At 45.0% G+C, this 23,984-nt stretch overlaps 1 protein-coding gene across 4 annotated transcripts in view; it reads right to left on the reverse strand.

Annotated features, from left to right (window-relative positions):
* The window catches only part of DCP1B (decapping mRNA 1B), a 41,219-nt gene extending 30,806 nt beyond the window's left edge, over positions 1-10,413 (reverse strand). For 2 of the 4 annotated variants that reach the window (XR_011482900.1, XM_070453258.1), the window contains exons 1-3: positions 10,223-10,413; positions 6,649-6,689; positions 4,564-4,691 (exon numbers count right to left, since the gene is read on the reverse strand). Coding sequence is in view for 3 of the 4 variants with exons in the window: in XM_070453258.1 (XP_070309359.1) it covers positions 4,564-4,691; positions 6,649-6,689; positions 10,223-10,366 (313 nt within the window). In the remaining variant the exon portion in view is untranslated. The remainder of the gene's footprint in view (positions 1-4,563; positions 4,692-6,648; positions 6,690-10,222) is intronic. The other 2 variants (XM_020900917.2, XM_070453259.1) reach the window with 2 other exon arrangements.
* Positions 10,414-23,984: the final 13,571 nt, after the last annotated feature.

The raw sequence follows: 23,984 nt of genomic DNA on the forward strand, positions 1-23,984 counted from the left end.
CAATGTTCCTACATCATTAACCAAAGTCACTGAAGAAGGAACTGTAAATATCCCGAGACACTCAAACTCTCAGGTGTAAACTTTTTCTTAGACAAATCTCCTAAAGCTTTTCATCTTCTACTCTAATTAAAACAGACTTTCCCTAGTTTAGATGCAAGGGGGTTGCCATGGACTCTTCACCACCGCTCTCCGAAGTCCTCTACCTCCAACCTCTGCTTGGATTCCCCCACTTTCCTGCGTGGCTTGTGCATCTGTCACAATAGCCCAGGTCACGCCGCACTAACAAACAGCACTCGAAAGTCAACGGCTTACACAGCACATGTCTGTCATGGGCCGCCTCTGTATCATGTCACCATCATTCCAGGACCCAGGCTGACAGAGCAGCTTCTGCCTAAACAACCTGAGTCCTCACAGCAGAAGGAAGAGACGTGGTCAGTCGGGAGTTGGCTCGTACATATCTGCTCACTTCTACCCACATCTCTCTGGCCAAAGGGACTCACACAACCACACTTGAGGCCTGGGGCAGGCGGGGCGGGGGCGGGGGGAGGGTGGTGGAGAGAATTACACAAGAGCCTCCCGGAGGGGTGAGTGGAGAGGAACCAGACCACACTCTCAGGTCTGATGTCAATAGACCAGAGGTACCGTCTCCTGCAGGGCAACGGTTAGTGGTCATGAAGAACAAAGCAGTTACTTTGAGTCTTCCTCTTTCCTGTTCATTCCATCTTGTCCATGAAATCCACCCTCCATCTTCATGGGTTTGTATCTTCTTTTTACTCCTTTATTGTCATTTCAGTTGTTTCAGGAATGTGTTCAATCTACTAGGTTGAGCCAAAAGTCTACCAACCAATCACTTTAAAAGGGAACTTGTAGGATGTAGTCTAACTGAAAGATGAGGACTGTCTGTAACTATCACTTCCACCCTTTTCCACCATTTGAGGCAGCTTTTCTCAGATCTTAAAATGTCAATGAAGTGTTCAAATTGTGCTGCTTTATGAGAACAAAAGTACCCAATATGGTGAATTCACTTTAAAACTGAGCGGTTTTCTAAAACAGCTTTGATCCTAAGTATCTTGACTTCTGCCTTTTCTGATCTGCAGTAAGCACCAAGCTTATGTTTGCAATAAAATCAACCAGCTCAAAAGAATTTCATTCTGATTCTGTCACCACAGACAATACTATATTGAACATGCTGGCCAAGCTCTGAAATCTACCTGTCATTGTTGTCTGTAACTTATCTTAAATAAGATGATATAGTTAGAAAAATATGGTTCTAAAATACATCTCCCTATACCAGAATCTTCTTTAGTTTTGAAATGGCAAAGACAGTAAACAGTTACTAGAGGATAGTGATACACAAGAAATGGTCAAATTCAGCTTTATGTTATATTATTTTTATTTGATATTCTCTTTTCTAACAACTGAGATATAGTAGATTCTCAACCTAAAAAAAAGAAACTTGCTTTTTTATCTCTGGAGTGTACACTGCAAAACTAAAAGGTAAACCTGGTTCAGACCCCTCACTCCTCTGCCGGCACTTCAGCTGCGTGGGCCTGCATGTCTGAGGCTGGGCTTACTCAGTTCAGATGCTCTCTCCATCTTAAAAAAGTTACCGACTCTGTAAATTATGTAATCCCTCTAATCTCAGTTTCCTCATTTACAAAACAGAAACAGGAGGATTTCTAAGGAAAAGTGATGAGAATTAAATAACCCATAGAAAGCCATGATGTCATGCCTGGGAGGCAGGAAATGCCCAGTGAAAGTTTGTTGAGAAAATAAAATTTCTGTCCTAATACAGCAGCTACCCTATGTACCTTGAAAGCTTACAGAGGTCAAACTTTTTGACAGCCAGGCTTAAACATCATGAATGCTTTACTGTAATAAAACCATACAAGTTGTATTTGGCCAAAATCCAAAGTTACTTATTCATTAAATTTTTTTTTTAAATTAAAGTTTGAGATTTCTATCTCTTTATTTTGCTCTTCTAAATCCATACAATTCTATAAAGGGACAGTTACCTCCTCAGGTACTATTTTTTTTTAAACCTAGCGTTTAAAAACCTAGAGTCTGAAAAACTCACCAGAACCCTTTCTCAGTGCTGCCTCTCGACATGTCCCAACCTGGCCTGTGACACACACTGGTCCAAGTGAAACCTTAGAACCAACCAGAGAACCCTGACTCAACAAAACTCGAGAGGTACAGTCTAAAAAATAGTGCTGAGGGAAGCTGGGTTCATCTTCCAAAGGCTGATGAATGAATCTATACATCATCAGAGAATATACAAACCTGGGGCAATTTATTACATGGAGTATCAGTTACTTAAAAACATCAGCAAGGTACTGACACTCTGAGAGCACCTGGAGCAAACCCTTCTGGGAAACTCTGACGTCAGAGGCTGAAGAGGCTTCTGTAAATAAACTAAAACCAAGTGACTGACTGCACAGTCAAGATGCACCAGATAATAAAGGCAAAAAGCAAAAATAAATAAATAAATAAATAAATAAATAAATAAATAAAGGCAAAAAGCAAAATAAATTCAGGAAGGTAAACAGATTCACTGCCTTCCATTCCCTGATGTTCAACTGACTTCATGTCTTTCCTATGGAAGCTCAATAGAGACACCTGAAAGTGCACCGAGAAGGCTGCCTTCGATTTGCGCTCATGCGGGACAGAGGTGAGGGCAGCCCAGCAGGTGCAGGGAAAGCAGCGGGCCTGGTGTCAGAACGTGCGGGTTGGGCAGGGCTGCGGCTCCCGGACACTCAGTTCTCTCGGCTGCAAAGCAGCAGGCAGCAGTCTGCCCCTCAGAGCTGGGACGAGGAAACACGGGAAAACGAAGGAAAACACCTGGAACGGTGCATCCGATAGAAACGTGGGTGAACCACAAAGGAGAGCCACAAATGGAATTTTAAATAAAAAAATAAAAAGAGGCAGGTGAAATTAAGTTTAATGATACTTTTTATTTAACTCAATATACTAAAAAAGATTACCATTTCAACAGGTAAACTGATATGAGACTACTGAGATTTTTTTTTTTACATTTTTTTTTTTTTGGTACTAAAGTCTGTGAAAATCAGCGTGTTTCTGACACTCACAGATCAGCTCAATTCAGACCAGCCACCCACAGGAACGCACGGGATGGCGCAGCGTGGAGCCCAGGAGGGGCTGAGCCTATTTACCAGACCCTAGCAGACAAACCCTGTGGGGCTAAGGAGATCAACCATATCAAACAGAGCTTGTATTTTCCTATCTTTGGTATAGTATATAATACCTAATAGGTAATACTGCAGCAAGAATTGGTCGGTATCATCTATACTGACTAGACTCAGTATTTATCCAAAATAAGAGCAACCTCAAATTATTATAAGCCACTGTCATTCATTTTATATTTATTTTTGTGGTTAATTTTGTTTATTAGGATTTGAATTACGTATCAATCTCACATAGAATCTAATAATCTCAAAAAATGAAAATATAACCTGACATAAGAATAAGTACACAAAAAATTTGAACTACAAGTTACAATTGATTATACCTTCTGGCAAAGAAACAGGAATAGGAAACAAAATATTTCTCTATTCTACTAAACTTTTCACTTTATAGGACCTACCATTAGAAAGTCATGTTTAATAGCTTTCTTGTAATTTTTTTCTTATAAAAGGTTAACCGCATTCTCTAAATAGGATGACCACCTATTATGACAACTCAGTTACATGTGAATGTAATTTTAAGTAAATATAGTATTGAAGTGATGCTATATTTACTTAAGAACAAGTCAATGGGGATGAAGCACAAAATATGACTTGTGTTACATTTGTTACTAAGGTAACACTGAATAGTACATAGTAGGCAAATTCTTGTATCCTGAGCTCAAAGAATAGGGTGGAAGATGAACAGAAACCGTTTCTGAACTGCAAAGTCATCATGGAGCAAAGCACATGCACCGTGTTTCTGCAGCTCCGAGTCTGCACTCATTTCCTGTGTGGAGAAACTCCTGAATCATGTCACTCTCATCCACTTTTGTGGGCCGCTCCACAGTGCAGCACAAGTGGTCAGACGAGACACAAGAGTGAAATGGACATAGGACTGTGGGTGGGCGACTGCTACCTCATTTCAAGCCTGACAGGGACCATTTAGTTAACAGGACTTCAGCTTTACCAAGTGTTAGGAAGTTCTTAACAACCAAAACTCATTGGACTCTAATGTCCATTTACTGTGCACTCAAAAGATGGTGCTTCTGGAATACAGGCCCCCTCCCTCGAGCATCTCGTCGGATGCTCAGCCACAGGGACCCATAAGCTGAATCGCTAGTCGAGGTCCTCTGTGGATTCCCAGCCCAGGACTCACCTCCCCCGGCCCTGCTTGGGCTCACGCACAAAGCAGCCCAGCTGTGGAGGATGAGCTTTAAACACCCACACCGTCACAGTCACACTGTCTCCGTCTAAACTCTCCCGAGAAAGATGCCATCCCCTGCCGAGCCTTGCACCTCCCAGGCCACCCGTGCTGACCCCAGTCACGGACACCAAACACCACGACAGTCACCACGGTCCCTCACACGTGCAGACTCACATCTGGCATTTCTGTAGAGAAGGAAGGGGTCCTGTAGCAGGAAGTCCAGGTCTTTGGTGATGGGCTCTGTCCTGTTCTCCATGCTCAGCCTATTCATGATGGTGAAGCCGTGCTTCGGAGACGCGGACCTAGACGTCGCCAGGGCAGGGGACACGGAGGTGGGTGTTCAGAGCAGAGCGCTTCCAGGACAGGGGCAGCCATCGCACCTTCAGCCTTCCTGCCCCTTCACCGTGGGCCGCACCAATATGCGGACATGTACGGTGAAGTCCAGCCCTACAAATCTAAGGGCGGGGGCGGGGGGCACAGACACACAGCTTGTTTCCCTACCAAGGCTGCAAACTTTAAGGCAGACATGGTAACCACTTAAAAAAAAAAATACTGACACATACTTTTAAAGAAGCCTGACCGTTGATATAGAGTGTATATCACAGTTACGGGAAATGTTAGTGTTGGTCTGAAATTGAAAGCTGCATAATTTCTTACAGAAACAATGCAACTCTGGTCAATGAACTAGTGAGGATACACAGTACAACTAAAACTTTATACAATTTAAAGCAAAGAGCAGACATCTACTTTTCTTCAAGATAAAGCCAACAGTCTCACAGATAAGCTACTATAACATTTTTTGCCCACAGAACTGTGCATTTAGTGACTTTAGTTTTAATTTTGTTCAATAAACCTGCAGTGCCTACTCTCTGTCAGGCAGGGAGAACCCTGATCACAAAGAAACTAACAACTACAAGTGCATCTGTCTACCCTTGGAGGGTAGCCAGACACCAGCCCATTGTGCAGCTTCCGTAACAAAACAAGGCACACGTGCAGGCTGCAGACTCACTCTGGGGCCGGGGACACGCCCACAGGGATGCTATGTGCAACCCGGAGAAACGCGGTCTGCATCTCAGGTTTTACTTCACCTCCAACCATCTGATCTACTGACCACAGCTCTCTTTTGAGATTTATTTTAAAACTGAGGGAAGGCCATCCTTGCCTAATTTATTTTACTTAGTGGTAGAGTGGTGCTGGGCATAAAGGCAGTACCAGATGTAATCACGACCATCATTTCAAGTTAAATTCTGGGGCAGTGTGAAGAGTGACTCCCAAAGCTCTCAACAGAGGGTGCTCTAAAAACCACCATGGGGCGTAACTCTATTACAGACAGACAGACATGGGGGGAAGCAAAGACATGGTTTTTAAAATGGATTAGGTGTTTTTATAGAATCAGAATTTGATTGTTCCAGTATTTCGGCAGCTCTGCAAAGCCTCTGTGGCTGTACAGGCACTGCCTGTCACCTGATCCCAGGGATGGTCTAGTCACACCATGGTTTATCTTCAAAGGTGAAGGGGCGTATAAACACAGATGAGAGAGACAGTGTGTGTGTGTATAAGAAGAGTCTGCACCAGGTCTCTGTCCTGTATCTCTGAAACCTGCTGATGGTGATGGGACTCAGCTATGACGTTTTATGTGAATGTTTATGTGAACAAGAAGTTTAGCTGTTAAGACAGTATTCACACTACAGATCTCTGTGTATGTGTGTTAACTATACAGATATTAACAATATCTGATAAAAAATTACCCTAAAACATGAATTTATTAAATCTTTCCTAAAACTTATTTTGTTAGTTATACAACGGAGGACTCAGAGACATCTTTAATCTTGGATCATGCTTCTTTAAAGAGTCAGAGGCAGGGGTGGCCAATAACATTCTCTTCCAGACACTGATTAAATGATCTAACATTCTCAACAGTGCACTCCTAGCTCCTCATCAGTTCACTGTATTCAAGTACTTTGTACCACTCACTTGAGCTAAAGAAAAAATATTTAATTCTGTTTTAAAAAGAACACAAAGATTTAAGTTCAGCTATACTGGAGTTCACATTATATTCTGCAATTAGTATTCACCACACTAGACAGATGACATTATTCAGTATTTCCTTCCGTATGTCAACCAGTTACTTCAAACTCAGACTCAGTGCCTGTACTTCTCTGAACTATAATAAAACTCCACTTGAGGAAGGGAGACACACAGAGCTAAAGACATGACTCAAAGGCTGCCAGCTTTTTTATAAAAGTGAAGGACTCTTACCTTGTGTAAACAAATAAGGTTCCCTCCACATCAGTCTTTTCCTAAGAAATAAAACAAACAGTAACATAAGCATATTCTCTTCACTAATGGGAAACAGTCACAGAGGTCAGAGAACACAAACGTCTTAGAGAACAGGAATTCGATCCTGTTTCAAGTGGGGGTAATTCTTAGGGAAAGGCAAAAAGCAGACTTTGCCAGTGGTGACTTTGCTGCTTAAGCAGCAGGAAGTGCCCTCCTATTGCCATTTACAAACAAACCATTGATGCCTCTCTTTACCAAGCACAGGGGTCACAACACCTCTGGTTGGACAAAAGGAAACAAACACGCTCCATAGCCTCCTAAGAAAGAAGGGATGGTTGTAAATGTGCTGTCCACCCCTGTCTCTGGGCTGGGGACAGAGCCAGCCGCAGAAACCACTGGTGTCACACGTCTCTCTCCTCCTCCGTTTTCTGGTTTCCTTTTCTCTCATCATGTCCTGTCACCTAGGAGAACAGAGGACCGGCCTGTAACTTTACCGCATCTACTACACAGAAGACAGCAATGCAGCTGTGGTTCTCAGACAAATTAATCACCTATCTGGTGCAGAATATTGAAATAAAGTAAGACAGAAACATCACCCAGCTAGGACACAAGAAATCTGCCTCAGAGGAAGTGGGAAACTTGTAAAGTGAAAATGAGAAGTGATCATTTCAGTTCCCTGCGAAGGGCTCTTTTCCAACTCTCCAGGCCCTGATGAAAATGCTCTGCTTACTAAAAAAAAAAAAAAAGCTTAGGTATGCATTTGTCTGATTAACTAGTAATTAGACTATGTAAGTCAGAATTTTAAATATACTTTTGCTATTTACATGGCTTAATCTCAGCATTCTATTAAACCTCTCAATACTTTGTTATTTTTTTATGTCCATTAGCAGTGTCATTCAAAATTTAAGTACTCTTGTCTTTTTGGTGAAAAATACTTTCTTTAGGAAACAAAAGTGTAATATTAAAATGATAATTCTGAAGAGGCACACAAGAAATTGGAAGCACGAGCTTCTCCATGCTCAAGTAATTTCATCATCCTTAAATGGATTAAGTAAAGTGACCACTTGCTATGAAGACAGAACACTTCTCTGTCTTTCAGTATTTGACTCTGGACTATTTCATCCCATATCCTAGGCAGGCTGTTCATACAGATCAGTGTAGACAAAGCTAATAGCCTCTGACTTGTTTGTTTTTTCCTTAATGAAGCAGTAACAGAAATAACCTTTTCTTAAGGGGAAAAAAAAGGGCTTTAATGTCCAATTTTAGTTTTGGAAATTCAAAATGAGAATTGTAAAAGGCATGTTTCTCCTGAAATTATTCTGACTCAAAACATGCAATTCTGAATTGATTTATGTTCTTCGTCTCAGTTTCTCCACTGAAAAGGGATTATCAGCTTACACCACCTAGATTTTTTTATTAAAAACATATTTTTCATCAAAGGCTCTATGACACTTTAGATAAAAAAGGCCTTTGGAGTAAATTTCTGGTTTATTATGGCTGAAACAGCTCATATTCATGCATTTTCTTGTTCCCTCCACAGTTATCCAGGGTAACCAGATTTTTTTTCTTTCCAGGCAAAGCCAGGTTTGGGGGTTTGAGAGACAGTGAAAGCAAAATGTTATTAGATCCTTCTTACGTCCTGCAAGTAAAGAAGACTTTTATGTTAAAGTATTAGTTTACAGTTCTGAGGGATTTTAGCTTAAATTTTAAAAGTACAATCTAATGATTTGATACTATACTATAAAAATTAAGAAGTGCTAAAACAATTTAGCAGTTCAAAATTTAAAATAATAAAGTAGAATGTAAAATAATGCTAGTCCACAAACTACTGGGGCTTGTCAGACTTGTGGACACTTTTGAAACAACTTAATCTATATCTGATTATTCTGTTAAAATAATGAAAAGTCAATCTCCATTTACCCTCTAAATCTGCTTTTCTCAATCACATATGCAGCATGTGAGTCACCTAAGAAGCTTTCAACAAATAACAAATGCCTGGGCCTCATACCCAGAGACTCTGATTTGGTGGGCTGTACTTTCTTTTTGGCAGCACTGGGTCTTCGCTGTGGCACTCGGGCACTTCATTAGTTGTGGAGCACAGGCTTGAGGGTGAGGGGGCTTGAGGGGGAGTGGGCTCAGCAGCTGTGATGCAAGGGCTCTCTGGTTGCCCCCTCTCTAGTGCCAGGCTCCTCTGTCCATGGGATTCTCCGGGCAAGAACACCGGAGTAGGTTGCCATTTCTTTCTCCAGGGGATCTTCTTGACCCAGAGATCGAATCCGGGTCTCCTCATTGGCAGATGGGTTCTCCACCACCATGCCACCAGGGAAGTCCTAACTTTCCTTACAGCATCCATCCCTTCTTCATTCCATATTCCTCCTGCTGAATGCCTGGAGTCATTCTTCATCCATATCCAGTGTCATAAGAACCCTACTCCTTTATGTCCACCTCCAAGTACTGTCTCCTCTATCTCAAGAACGTCCCACACACTTTCATCAAGTTTCTAAAAGCCCCCACTATGGAGGCAGATGGAGACAGGGTGACAGTTCTTTTGCCCCCAGCAACTGCCCTGCAGCTAAAGCAGGTCTCTGTCTTTTTTTCCCCTGCCACCACAGCCTTGAAGATGAGTACTCTGAAAGAATGACCTTTTGTGGGATGAATTATGCACTGTCTGAAGGCAACAAGTCCAGGAAGCAGGAAAACATAACTCCTGTAAATAATGCATTGTGACACCTGGGCTTTCCGATGAGGCTGTAGAAAAGCCTTGCCAGGTACCCAGTATAGTTAGTTACTCGGTAACTATGGTAACACGTGCCTGACTCACTGACCCTGTCCAGAGCCTGTAGGAAACCACCGCTATTAAAGGGGGACCCCTTTCTGTACACGTTAACTTCTCTGAATCCCCAGACTCTCGCCCTGCTGTCAAGTCACTCCAGGGAACGACACCTCAGGCCCTCATCTCTACTTTGGGATTTCCTCGGCAGAAGACAGACACTATGCCTCTAGCACTTTTCTACACAGCAGGAAATAGCTACTTGTAGAATATCTTTATTTGAAAAGATGCCGTTGAAACTGTCCACCATGTCGGTCAAAGTCCTTTACACAAACACAGCCGACACTCTCCTCCGAAAACAGGGGACACACAGCCAGCTTCCTAACCCGGGACCACGCGGGACCCGCGGCCTTCCATTCCTGCCCTTTTCGGTTAATTTCCTCGGTTACGAACTTAGAGCAAAGCAGTTCTCTTCTCTCTCACGTCTGGACCCACTTAGTGTTTTCGCTCTTGTGAGTGGCTTTCGGGGGGACTGCAATGACCGGCTGCGGGAGAGAGGTGGCGAGGCGACGTGAACGCGCTGGGCTGTTTCCGTCGGGGCTCTCCTCGCGGCCGGCTGGGACATGCCGGGAGAGGTGTCCGACCCGCTCCGCGAGTCTGGTCAACGCCACGGGAGGGGCCCGGGGACCGGCGGTCAGGGTCGCCGGACCGAGGGACTGCGGGAGGGTCGTTCTCGCCCGCCCCGCCCCCAGCCTCTCCCCGGCCCCGCCCGCCCGCACGTACCCACTCGTTGGCCCGGTGGCCGAAGGTGTACAGGGCGACCTGGCTGGCCACGTCCACAATGCGGCTGATGTAGGGGTCGTGGCGCCGCAGGGCCGCCAGGCTGATGTCGCGCCCCTTCCCCGCCGGGCCACCCGCCGCCGCCATCTTCCCGTCAGCCCGCGGGGCGCCGCAGCCCTCTCGGCTGAGCGCTGAGCGCGCAGGCGTCACTGGTCGATGGCCACCCCGCGCGGGCCCGCGATCGTTGCCGCGGCAACCGCCAGGCTGCCCCCGCGCGATGCTGTGAACATCCCGGGTACCCGAGCTTAGCTGGACGCCTGGCACTTCTGTTCCTGGCGCTCCGCGGTCAGAACCTGTAATGATATACACGCCTCGAGCGTGCGTAACTGAACACTGAGGGAATACCGCGATTTCTCGTGCTCGGACGCCGGGTGGTTCGCAAAATGTGGTCCTCGACTCCGGGGCGGGGGGTGGGGGGGCCCTGAGACGCTTTCAGAGGGTCTACGGGTCAGAACCATTTTCGCGACAATCCTAAGACTCACGTGACTCATGCCCTGTGCTTGCTTTGCACGAATACTGCAAAGACAATGGTGGGAGAAAGTGAAGGTGTCTTAGCAGGAATCCTGGCAGGCACCGCGCTTTACAGGACAGTATCGCTAGACAGTATACGCAATAAGGCAGAAAAATCATTACTTTTATTGCATTCAACTCTTTGGTACACTTTTAAAATTCTGTGTGAAAAAATTAGGAAGAATGCGTAAAGCACGTGCGCCAAGCTGCCATATTTACTTCCGGGAAAACACTTGGATGCTTGAGTTGCAAGCTGAGCTATTTTTTTTTTTTATTTTTACTTTCACCAATCGCTATTTTTACTTGAAAGGAAGATGGACAAAGTATGGTTATTCAGGAAGGCATTTGACAGACACTTTTAGAAAATAAATAACGTGCACCTGTCACTTCCAGGAAAACAAGGGGGTAATTATTGTCGCCAGTGATCATTTTTGAGCTTTCAAGCAAGATTGAGAAGTTTACAAAATGTGTACCCACTGCCATGAGCCTGACAGCTTCTCAATACACTAAGTGTTTTCTGATAAGATGGCTGAGTGCTTGGAAAGCCTGTGATGAGGGATTTGCTTTTAAAAACTTGAGAGAAAGGTGAACTGTTGATCACTGTGGTACATGTATAACTGGATGTACATTTTTTGTTAAAATGTTTCAATAAAGTTTTAACATTTCTTTTATAAAGAAATTTGCCTTTGAGTCTTGGGGGTCTTTAGGCAAGGTCTACCTTCTGATAATTTCAGGTAGTATAGTTGTCTCTCTAGTTCTTGGTCCAGTGCTTTGTGCTGAATAGAGATTTGTAAATGCTGATTCTGTTTTACTCAGTCGTAAGTGGGTAGAATGTACTCATTAAATATCAGCTTTCTATAAGAGCCCATGATTTACAGAACACTGAGATCTAAGTTGGCATGAAAGAGAATACAATAACAAGTCCTGAACTTCCAGAGTTTACATCCTAAGGAAGATTAAAAACTTGAAAGGTTTATTTAATTTTCCTTATTATAAAGAAAACAAGAAAGAAAAGGTGAAAGACCTTGAAGATTAGAGGTCACACTCAGAGAAAGAAGATATATAATGCTCCACTGTCTTTATCATTGCTGTGTTGTTTATCTCCTAGTCCGAGAGCTTTGTTCTCTATCTGCGCCAACCAACCCCCCCCCCCCCCCACCAAAGCTTAAATATCTAAGCTTCTAGGAAGAACACAGACTTTTGTCTAATTTCTACTTGAATAATCAGTGTTTGTAAATTTGGGTCACCATCACTTATCCAAATATACTAAGTTGCAGGCTCCAGGTTAATAATAGGCCATTTAAAATGGGCAAATTCTTTTAAAATTCATGTAACTTCAACTTTCACTGCCTTCCGTAGTGTGGTCACACTTACACTGTGTTTTCAGAAACCTCATCATGGTGCACCCGTGTGTGCTGAGTTGTTCGTGTCTGACTCTTTGTGACCGCATGGACTGTAGCCCGCCAAGCTCCTCTGTCCATGGGATTCTACAGGCAAGAATACTGGAATGGGTTGCCACGCCCTCCTCCAGAGGATCTTCCCGGACCAGGGATTGAATCCGAATCTCCTGCAGCTCCTACATTGACAGGCGGATTCTTTACTGCCACTGGGGAAATCCCTCATCATGGCACCTTGGACGAATATTGCAGTCTTTGATTATTTTATAATTGTTGTTATGAGATAAGATCTGCGTTAACATTTGGTGTTACAAAGTTGTAAACCACAACTTAAAACAAGTTACAGTATGATTTAAAAAATAATGTCTGGGTTTAGGTTGTTTATACCGTTGCAAAGACTAACATAAAATTCACCACTTAAGGTAATTGTAAGAACACAGTATGCTTAAATTATTTAGAGATAGATATGAAACTGGAAAATGTTTGGTTTTCTAGCCACGTATGGATGTTTGTATACAAATGTAAACTGATGTTTTACAGCTTGCTAGTCTAGAAATGTAAATACACAGCCTGCTCCATCAGTACTCCTTACTGTGTTTGTGTGTGTGTGTGTGTGTGTGTGTGTGTGTGTTTGTGTGTGCTCAGTCGTGTCTGACTCTCTGCAGCCCCCTGGGATCTTCCCCACCCGGGGATCAAACCTGTGTCTCCTACGTCTCCTACAATGGTAGGCAGATTCTTTACTACTGTGCCACCTGGGAAGCCCTGACTCTGTAAAGAACCTCTAAGTTGTGCATTTGTCAGGTTGTAGAATGTATTGGAAGGGAAAGAGGAGCTTCCAGGATGCCCCTAAGAGTTTGTGACCCTAAAATGACTTAAATACCCTCTGATACCTTGCTGGTGCTGCCTATATGGATTCCCAGCTCTTTATGCTGGACATTTTATACCAAAGGGTGACACGAGTGAGCAGTGAATGCCCTCTTTCTCCCAGTGGAAGAAGACGGTCTGAAGCTGTGTGTGTTATCAGTTGTTCTCAATTCATGGTCCGTTTCTTATTGAAGTGGCAGAGCACAACAGGAAAGGTAAAGGGAAACTAGTTTTACTTATTTTTAACCTCACCTGGTACTTCAGTTCAGTTTAGTCCTGTCCGACTCTTTGCAACCCCATGGACTGCAGCACACCAGGCCTCCCTGTCCATCACCAACTCCTGGAGTTTACTCAAACTCATGTCCATTGAGTCTGTGATGCCATCCAACCATTTCATCCTCTGTCGTTCCCTTCTCCTCCCACCTTCAATCTTTCCCAGCATCAGGGACTTTTCCAATGAGTCAGTTCTTTGCATCAGATGGCCAAAGTATTGGAGTTTCAGCTTCAGCATCAGTCCTTCCAATGAATATTCAGGACTGATTTCCTTTAGAAGGGACTGGTTGGATTTCCTTGCAGTCCAAGGGACTCTCAAGAATCTTCTTCAACACCACATTTCAAAAGCATCAATTCTTCGGTGCTCAGCTTTTTTTATAGTCCAACTCTCACATCCACATACAACTACTGGAAAAACCACAGCTTTGACTAGATGGACTTTTGTTGGCAAAGTAATGTCTCTGCTTTTTAATATGCTATCTAGGTTGGTCATAGCTTTTCTTCTAAGGAGCAAGCATCTTTTAATTTCATGGCTGCGGTCACCATCTGCAGTGATTTTGGAGCCCCCCAAAATAAAGTCTGTCACTTTTCCACTGTCTCCCCATCTATTTGCCATGAAGTGATGGGACCAGATGCCATGATGTTAGTTTTCTGAATGTTGAGTTTTAAGTCAACTTTTTCACTCTCTTCTTTCACTTTCATCAAGAGGCTCTTTAAGTTCTTTGCTTTCTGCCATAAAGGTGGTGTCATCTGCATATCTGAGGTTATTGATACTTCTCCCGGCAATCTCCCCCCCCCCAACCCCCCCCCCCCCCCGGCAATCTTGATTCCAGCTTGTGCTTCCTCCAGTCCAGCATTTCTCATGATGTACTCTGCATGTAAGTTAAATAAGCAGGGTGACAGTATACAGCCTTGATGTATTCCTTTCCCAATTTGAAATCAGTCTGTTGTTCCATTGGAGAAGGTAATGGCACCCCACCCCAGTATTCTTGCCTGGAGAATCCCAGGGACAGGAGCCTGGTGGGCTGCCGTCTATGGGGTCGCACAGAGTTGGACACGACTGACGTGACTTAGCAGCAGCAGCTGTTGTTCCATGTCCTGCTCTAACTGTTTCTTCTTGACCTACATACAGATTTCTCAGGAGACAGGTCAGGTGGTCTGGTATTCCCATCTCTTGAAGAATTTCCCACAGTTTGTTGCGATCCACATAGATAAAGGCTTTGGCATAGTCAATAAATCAGAAGTAGATGTTTTTTCTGGAACTCTCTTGCTTTTTTGATGATACAACGGATATTGGCAATTTGATCTCTGGTTCCTCTGCCTTTTTTAAATCCAGCTTGAATATCTGGAAGTTCACAGTTCATGTACTTCAGGTACTGGAACTTGGGGATCATCATATCACAACTTCACAGGGTAGATGAGATGAGAAGAAAATGTCCCCAGAAAAGATTTGCAATGTGTAAAATGTTCTGCAAATGAAAACACTATTACTGTTATAATTATCCTCACCATTATTTCTAGTAGAAGCCTGGGAGGGATTCTTCTTGTCTAATTACCCAGCCAGGGCTCAGATCATCTCAACAAAGTTCGGCATAAGTGACAACGGATACATTAAATCCCAAGGCAGTTCATCCCAATATTTTTATGTGATAGAGGATGTGAACTGAGACGTATTTATCAGGAAGTTCACAATTAGAGGAAGAAATGATGTAGGAGATAGAGCTCAATGTCCCACGAGATGGCAAAGGGGTTAACATTTTTTTTTTGGATGCGCTGGGTCTTTGTAGTTGCATGCGGGTTTTCTCTAGTTGTGGCCAACAGGGGCTACTCTACAGCTGAGGTACACAGACTTCTCTTGTTGCAGAGCATAAGCCCTAGGACATGCAGGCTTCAGGAATTGTGGCAGGAAGGCTCAATAGTTGTGGCTCACGGACTTCATCACTCGGTTACTCGGCAGCATGTGGGATCTTACCAAACCAGGGATCGAACCTGTGTCTCCTGCATTGGCAGGCAGATTCTTAAACACTGGACCACCAGGGAAGTCCCAGGGGTTAAGACTGAAAACAGTCATCAGAAGGTCTTGAAACAGAGTAAGAAGCGGCAGAAGTGGGGAGGGAAGAGGCCTGATGGGGAGGAGAGAGTGGCCTGGAGAGAGTCAGAACATCTCCAGTCTGGACCCAGCAGCTGCTTGGACTGAGCCTCTGCTTGCCTGACCTAGAGAGGGCCTGGGGTAACCAGGCTTCTTTGGAGTGAGGACCATTCTTGCGTGTTCTCTTTTGGTGCCTCTTTGCCTCTCTGCCACTCTCAAAAAATCTAGTCTTTCCACACCTATTGTCAGGGGTCAGGTGATGGTTTCATGGGCCTGGAGGGCATCTAAAATAGCATCTTTTCAGTTGCTGCTCAGAGCCCAGAGCAGGCCGCGAAGAGGAAGGGCCTTGAGTCCTCATGAAGAGAAAACAGGCTTAACACCCTAAGACCTGAGTGGTGGCTGACATGCATGGGCCCAGTCCCCGGTTACTCAGGGCAGTGGGGTGTAGAAGGGACAGACGGAGGCAGTGGACCCTCTGACTGCTTCATGACTGCCCCGAGGAGGGGATGGCGGAAGCCATGCAGAGACTAGCTGCTGGGTCTGTGGAAACGCAGGCAGCTCTGTGTCCTGTAAGAGAGGAAGCTGCAGCTCAATGGGGCTGACTTCAAATGAAGGAGTTTCTTCCAGGGCAGAGCGGCTTGTGTGGGCTGTTAGCGGCTCGTCCGCTGGACTCTGGGCTGCCTGTCACATGAAGTGGGCGGCGTGGTCCTGGCCGGTTCATCGCAGTGGCGCAGAGCCATCTAGGGATGGCATAATGGCCTTCTGATTTGAGCGGAGTCCACAGTTCTGGACGAGTCTCCTCACTCTTGTGGAGTAAAGGGTCTGGGCGGTGCTTGCAGACTCTGTGTTGCTGAACCGTCCAGGTCAGGTACAGCAATCTTTGCCATCATGGAGAAAAACCCAGAAGCAATAATAAACAATCTATTTAATACGTGTTGAAATTAGTTCAAGGAGCAGCCCATTACGGACTCTGCAATGTTATGTCCTATCAAGGGCGAGGGTGGAATACTTTAGCCAAAAAAAAAAAAAGGAAGATATTTTTCATCTTCCCTTGGTTGTGTTTCTTGTTCTCAGAGGTGTTGGGAGGGCATTAGGAGGAAGGAACGCTTATCCTCACCATCTTTCCAATGGTCTCCTGCCAGGGTGATCAGTGCTCGCTGTGGAATTTTAGTTCAGGCGAAAGGCAGGTTTCTAACTCTGAGATGCCTTCCACAGAAGTTTGAAGGAAGCGGTCAGGAAGAAGTATCAGGGATGGGTGGAATGCACTTAAAGAATTTTCTAATAACTTGTTATTGTTACAACTGACCACAGCAGCTTATCACTTTGTGGTTGATTTTTCTCTTTCTGAACTAGTGTATGAATCCCCAGAGGAAAATGAACTGTGCAAGGTTGGGCTGAGCTACACCAAAGTTCAAGGTGAGAGGCTTTGGAAAAACACATGCCTTGGTGGGGAGCAGGGACCCTGGAAGGGACTGGAGGCCCAAGGTGGGGACAGAACCTGCCGCTGTAAGGCTGTGTCCCGCAGTCCGGGCAAATATAGTCTCTGCTGGGCCTGCAGGCTGAGTCTGGTGCCAGTTTCATTGGGACATGGCCACGCCCACTGCATTGTCTGGGGCGCTTTCAGCCCGCAACGGTGGATGTGATAAAACCAGACAAACTTCAGTGCCTGAAATGGTGGCTCTCTGGTCCTTGACAAAGTCTGCTGACCCTCTGGTCTATGTTATTTAACAAATCAGTGAGTAGCTTGCATCAAGGACCCTCTACATGTCAGTAGGCACCCTTGGTGTCTGTTATAAACACATGATGGATTGGAAAGGGGACAGGACGAAGGCTTGTTACTCTGCCCAAGGAATAATAATCTGGTCAAGTAGACAACGATGAGCATATGTGGAAAGATGGGGGTAGTAAAAGACAATATATAATCAAGGGTAAAGTTCTGACACATAGATAAGCACTAGGGTTTGCAGAAAAGAAGGGAGGGTTGGCAAGAGCCCCAGTGGCTGGAGAAGGCGATACTGAATGGAATGAAGTTCTAGGACAAAAGCAAGATGGACGCCCCTTGGGATCCCCGGGGATTGGACTCAGCCTCTATTCCCACTCTCGTCATCTAAGTCACTGAGACTTTTGGCCTCGTGTTTACGGGATACTTTAATGACCAGAAATATATCTGAGTCCCTTGAACTGACTGATTTTTCTAGGATTTGGGATTCCTTCAATCTCCCTAATGGCTTCCTAGGTGGCTCAGTGGTAAAGAATCCACCTGCTAATGCAGGAGAGTCAGGTTCTATCCCGGGGTCGGGAAGATGCCCTGGAGGAGGGCATGGCAACCCACTCCAGTATTCTTGCCTGGAGACTCTCATGGACAGAGGAGCCGGGTAGGCTACAGTCCATGGGGTCACAAAGAGTCAGACTCGACTGAGCAGGCACGCAGATTCCCTAAACTTCAGAGGATTTAATCTCATTACAGTGGCATGATGTCGTTCTTTTTTGGAGACAATACACTGCTGTGAGCTTGGGGTCGGAGGTCAGGTTCTGGCCCCCCTATACTGTGGAGCCTTGAGGACTCTGGAGCATTCTGGACCTCAGCTTTTGAGTAGGGGCAATGGTAATGTCTGCCTCTTCACGTGGTCGCGAGAACAGCAAAGGCACGTGAAGTTGACTATATGAGGCACGGCTCCGTGGATGGTCCGCCACTGGCCACTGCTCTGGGTGACAGCAGGGTTTGTGTCTGTCCTGGACAAGAGAGCCCTCCTCGCTTCCAGAACAAAAACGGGCGCTGCACTGTTTATAAAGGCACTTTGAGCAGAGAACAAAGCACATTAGTGCAAAGTGCAAATGACCTCTACCCACTGTTTAGGTTACTGACGGGCGTGAGTCTTAATTTTCCACATGATGGCCACTGCCAGGCCCCCAACTCACTTCTGTGGTATCCTGGGGATCCTGGCACGGTACTCGGGTCTACACCTGCAGGAATCATGGCAGGTGTTCTCGGGGTGCCTGCTCCCTTCAGAGCCCAGGAGGGTTGGCAGTGTGATGGTCTCGTGGATGGTGGCGGGTGCTTTCCTGCATCTTCACCCATGTCTTCTGTTGTGGACGGAATTATGTCAAAAGCAGACAGGCCCTCCTGATGTATAATGAGATGCTAGCACTTACTTTTGTGACTGTTGTGAGCCTTGCTGAATGAGCCCTCTGAGACACTCTGATGTCTTCACAGAACACGAGGCTTTAAACCAGGGTCTGAGTGTCCAGGGCCGGCTCTGCTTCCCCTGTGGACAAAGCCTGATGGCAGCCTTACCTGTCTCCCTGGAGGTAACTCGAAGATGAAAGGGCAGGATGATCACTGCATTTTCTGTTGGTGACAAACGGCCTCTGCCGTGCTCGACCTTCACTGCTGATTGTGGACACTCGGGGAGCCTGCTCAAGGAGGGACGAGGCAGTGGGGGGCTGCCTCTGAGTCCTTTCAAACTAACACACTAATTTTTTAAAAATTGAAATATGGTTGATTTTGGAGAAGGAAATGGCAACCCATTCCAGTATTCTTGCCTGGAGAATCCCATGGACAGAGGAGCCTGGCAGGCTACAGTCTATGGGGTCACAAAGAGTCGGATGGGACTGAAGCAACTTAGCACGCATAGTTGGTTTACAATGTCATGTTAGTTTCACATGTACAGCAAAGTGATTCAGTTATATGCACATATATACTCTTTTTCAGATTCTTTTCCATTGTAGTTATTACAAGATATTGAGTATAGTTTCCTGTGCTATACAGTAGGTCCTTATTGTTTATCTATCTTAAAATACATTTCTTTTTCCTTTTTCTTTTTTGCCATACTGTGCAGCAAGCAGGACCCTAGTTCCCTGACCAGGGATGGAACTGGTGCCCACAGCACTGGGAGCATGGAGCCCTAACCATTGGCCCACCTGGGAAGTCCCTAAAGTAAATTTCTGAAGAACCTCAGACACCGAAGTCACTGTTTGATTTTGTTTGCTCTTATGAAGGATGACATGGGCTTGGTAAGAAAGTAAGAAACTGTCAGAAAAAGCAAACACCTTTAATTAGCTTGAGTTAGCCACGTTTAGCATAAACTGGGAGTGTCTTCAGAGTGGTCCTCGCTGTAGCCCCTGTGTCAAAAGACGAGCCGCCTAGGTTCAAATCTGGCTCAGCTGGGAAGGGGACGTGGGCAATTTACTATCCCGTGTAGATGTCAGCTACCTTCCCTGTGAAATGAGGTTTTTAATGGTCCTGACTTTGTAGGATTTTTGTTAGAGTCAAGCAAAAAATGCAAGAGCCAAAACATATCAAGTCCTTAATAAAAATAAATGACTGAGATGTTATTTGTTAATAGCAGAACACGGTGAGACTTCAGGTCTCCTGATTTCCAGGTAATGCTCTTTCCAATGTGGTCATTTATCAAGGCCTATGGTGATCAATTTAGTGTAAAATGGGGCGCTTTGTCCTTTACAGTGATGCCGGTGGCCTTGTTTCTTATCCCTTATTTTTAAGGCCTCTTAAGCTTCACTGTATTTCGGTGTCTCCCGCTTAATATAATTCATTTGTTTATCTGTTCATTCAGTTCTCTGATTTGACAAATATCTATTGGGTGTCTCTTAGGTGCCAAGTACTATTTAAATATCATCAATATAACAAATAAATTAAATATGGATCCTGCTTTCCAGGAGTTTAAAGTTTAATGGAGGAAAACCACTAAAACAAATGATTGTACCATGTGTTTATTATGCAGTAGATTTGTTTAAAAAAAATAGTTCCAAGAACAGTTTCCAGTTCTCCAGGCAATCTGGGAAAACAAAAAACTATTCCAGTTTTGCTGTTAACTAAGGTGACAGATAACCCAATGGACATGAGTCTGAGCAAACTCTGGGGGATGGTGGAGGACAGGAAAGCCTGGTGAGCTGCAGTCCACGGGGTTGCAGAGTCGGACACGACTGAACAACTGAACATCAAAAAAGGTGAGCAGACTCTGATTTAATTGATATGGGATGTGACCTGAGCATGGGGAATTTTTCAAGTTCTAGGGTGATTTAAATGTGCATCAGAGTGTGGGAACCTCTGATTTAGAAGCCTCCTGCTCATTAAGGATAGAACTTAGGTAAACAGACCAGAGATAACATCTGACTGGGCCTTTGGGACTTGACAGTGGGTTGCACTTGAAGGTTTTTAAAGAAGTGACACCTAAGTCTCAGAAAGATGTATCTGGCTATAATGTGGGAAGGGACAGGGCCGGAAACAGAGTACAGGGAGTCAGAGTGACTGAGATGTTTGCTTCTGTTGGTTTTCAGCTTTGAGATTTAATCACTGCCTTCTCGCTAAACATCTAGGGAATTCTGCTGATACTTACAAGGTTGGTTTTTAAATGAGGGTGGCTCCTTCAAGAGCCCTCAGCCATGTATGGGTTTCAGAATGACATGGAGATGAATTACCACTCTCATAAAAATAAAAGGACACAGATAGATTTTGTAGTTACTTGGGTAATCTTGGCAATCATTATGCTCCCAAACAGACCTTTCAGAGGGAGGGCAGAGAAGGGGTGGGGCAGCTGATTCAATTACCTGGATGATGGCCAAGCACCCACTTAACATTGTGATTCAGAGGTGGCTGTTGTTCTGTGTTTTCTTCTTTATCTACTGCTTCCAGTCATCAAAACACAATTTTACTGTTGTTGGCACTCACACGTCTCTGCTGGTGACGTCGGGATTAATTCCCCTCGAGCTGCATCAGGTTCAGTTGTCAGTCGAGTCCTGACACTGACTCAGTGCGGGGATAAGAAGCGTCTTAGGACAAGCCTGGCAGGAGAGCCCCTCTTGGCTGGAAGGCTCAGCCGACTTAGACAAAGCATCAGCTACTTTCCAAATGGACATGAGACTCATGTCCCATCAGAGTGAGGTCCTGAGCACTTTACACAGCCCTTAATATATAAAGAGCATTCTGAGCTCGAGGGACTGAAAAACCAAGCCACTGGCCAGTCTACAGACCCCAAAATAACACATTAAGGACAGACAGGTGGCATTTGCTGGTTTTCCTGCTATAAATACCCTCGCTGGGACTTGATTTTGCATAGTAGCACTATCCTGGCTGGACTTGAGCCTGGGGGAGATGTGGAGGTCCACTGCAGGAGGTGTTTCCGCCACACAGACATGATGGCATGAACTCCAAGAACAGACGTGACACTAAACGCAGTAAAACGGTTGGGAAGTGATGAGCTTCTGAGTATTTCTTCCCTTTGTTTTGAATGTCATCATCTGTTTAGTTGTAGGAGGACAGAAATCAGTTTTAATGCTGGCTCTGACAATTGGTTCACACAATTTCTGAAAATGGAGCACTCTCCTCTCCGAGCTGGTTCAAGCCGGCCCCACACGCCTCTTCTAGGAAAAGGGGAGTCAGGGTATCAAGAGGTGTTGGGGGTTAAAGCGAAGGGTCCCCCAAATGTGAAGTTCAAGGCTGTGGACTAACAGCCTTACCGTCAGCTGGGATGAGCCAGGCCTGGCATTGAACAGACAGTGGTGCTGTTGCAGGGTAAATTCGGGCCCCTGTCTAAACCAGCGTGATTCAGAGAACTTGGGAAGAAAACTCAGTTCAGGGGCTTCCCTGGAGGCTCAGTGGTGAAGAATCCTGCCAACACAGAAGACACAGGTTCAGTTTCTGGTCCAGGAAGATCCCGCATGCCTCGGAGCAACTAGGCCTATGCACCATAATTTATTGAGCCTGTGCCCTAGAGCCTGTGCTCGGCAACAAGAGAAGCTACTGCAAGGAGAAGCCCATGCACTGCAACCAGAGAGTAGCCCCTGCTTGCTGCAACAAGAGAAAAGCCTGTGCAGCAATGAAGACTCAGCACAGCCAAATGTAAAATATAAATAGAATAAAATTATTTAAAAAACTAATAAAAAACTCAGTTCAGTTTGACCCTTACCTTAAAGGGGACAGAGAACTTGACTTAAGATATGGCAAATCTGATTCGAAACAGACAGTGCTTGAATGTCCATTTGAGCAGAACCATCAAGTGAAACAGCAGTAGAGCCTTCTGCTCATCGTCAAGCTGGGGTTTCTGTCCTAATCTGCTCTCTTACCAACCTGCAAGCTGCAGTCCCAAGTCCATTAAAAAAAAAAAAATTTAACCCTCCCTTGAATGTTGCCTAAGGAGGGAGTGAGCTCCATCTCCTCCACTGAGAGGTACGAACCTGTTGTCTGTGGATGCTACTGAAGGCATGCCTTCCCAGGTGGCGCAGTGGGTAAAGAATCTGCCTGCAATGCAGGAGACTCAGGAGACGTGGGTTTGATCCCTGGGTCGGGAAGATTCCCCTGGGGAAGGGAATGGCTACTTACCCACCATACTATTCTTGCTGGAGAATCCCAGGGGACAGAGGACCCTGGTGGGCTGCAGTCCATGGGGCCTCAAGACAGACACGCCTAAGTGCTAATGCACTGTTGGCACAGAAGACAGGCCAGACTGTGACTTCCTAGAGCTGTCACTTTGGCTGCCAATGGTGTGAGGCTGGATGGGGCAGCTGGAGGGCTTGTGGGAAAGAGGGAATGGGAGCCCTGAGGTGGAAATGTTGAGGAGCGGGCTGGAGTGGGATGACCTCTAGGGAGCATGTTCTTTGTGCAAGGGGACCCGCTAGCCAGAGTGTGATTGATCTGCTCACAGGTTTTTTTCAGTTTGACTGTGCCCTTAATGTGTGAAATAATATTTAAAATGAAATATATACCTACACGTCTTTAATAGTTCCCACTTAATTTGTCTGTAAGATCAGTGGTAGATGGTTTTCTGTTTCTACAGCCTTGCTTAGTCGCTCATTCACGTCCGACTCTTTGTGACTTCATGGACTGTAGCTCGCCAGGCTCCTCTATCCATGGGATATTTCAGGTGATAATACTGGAGTGGGTTGCCATTTATTCCTCCAGGGGACCTTCCTGACCCAGGGATCAAACTCCTATCTCCTGTGTCTCCTGCCTTGCAGGTGGATTCTTTACCCACTGAGCCATCTGGGAAGCCCATTCCTACATGTAGATGTTACTTTACTGCACTTCACAGACATTACAAATGAAGGTTTGTAGCATTCTTGTACCGAGAAGACTTCTTTCCACCAGCATTTGCTCACTTTCTGTCTCATGTCACTTCAGTAATTCCTGCAAAATTTCAGACTTTCTCATTACTATTCTATTTATTACGGTGACCTGTGATCAGTGATCTTTGCTGTTACTACTGCCAAAAAATTACAACTTGCTGAAGGCTCAGATGATGGTGAACATGCTCCATCAATAAAGTATTTTTAATTAACGTATGAACATGTTCTTTTAGATACAGTGTGATTGCACACTCAACAGACGAAAGTGTAGACATAATTTATATGCGCTGAGAAACCGAAATGTTCATGACTTGCTTTATTGTGATATTCAATTTATTGCAGTGATTTAAGACAGAACCTACCGTATCTCTAAAGTCTACTTATTTCTCATGTTTTTTTAATTTTCTGTAGATAGGAACTGGGGCTTCCCTGGTGGCTCAGTGGTTAAGAACCTGCCTGCCAGTGCAGGAAACGTGGATTCGATCCCTGG

Source organism: Odocoileus virginianus, chromosome 23 (assembly GCF_023699985.2).
Source record: "Odocoileus virginianus isolate 20LAN1187 ecotype Illinois chromosome 23, Ovbor_1.2, whole genome shotgun sequence".
NCBI lineage: Eukaryota > Metazoa > Chordata > Mammalia > Artiodactyla > Cervidae > Odocoileus > Odocoileus virginianus.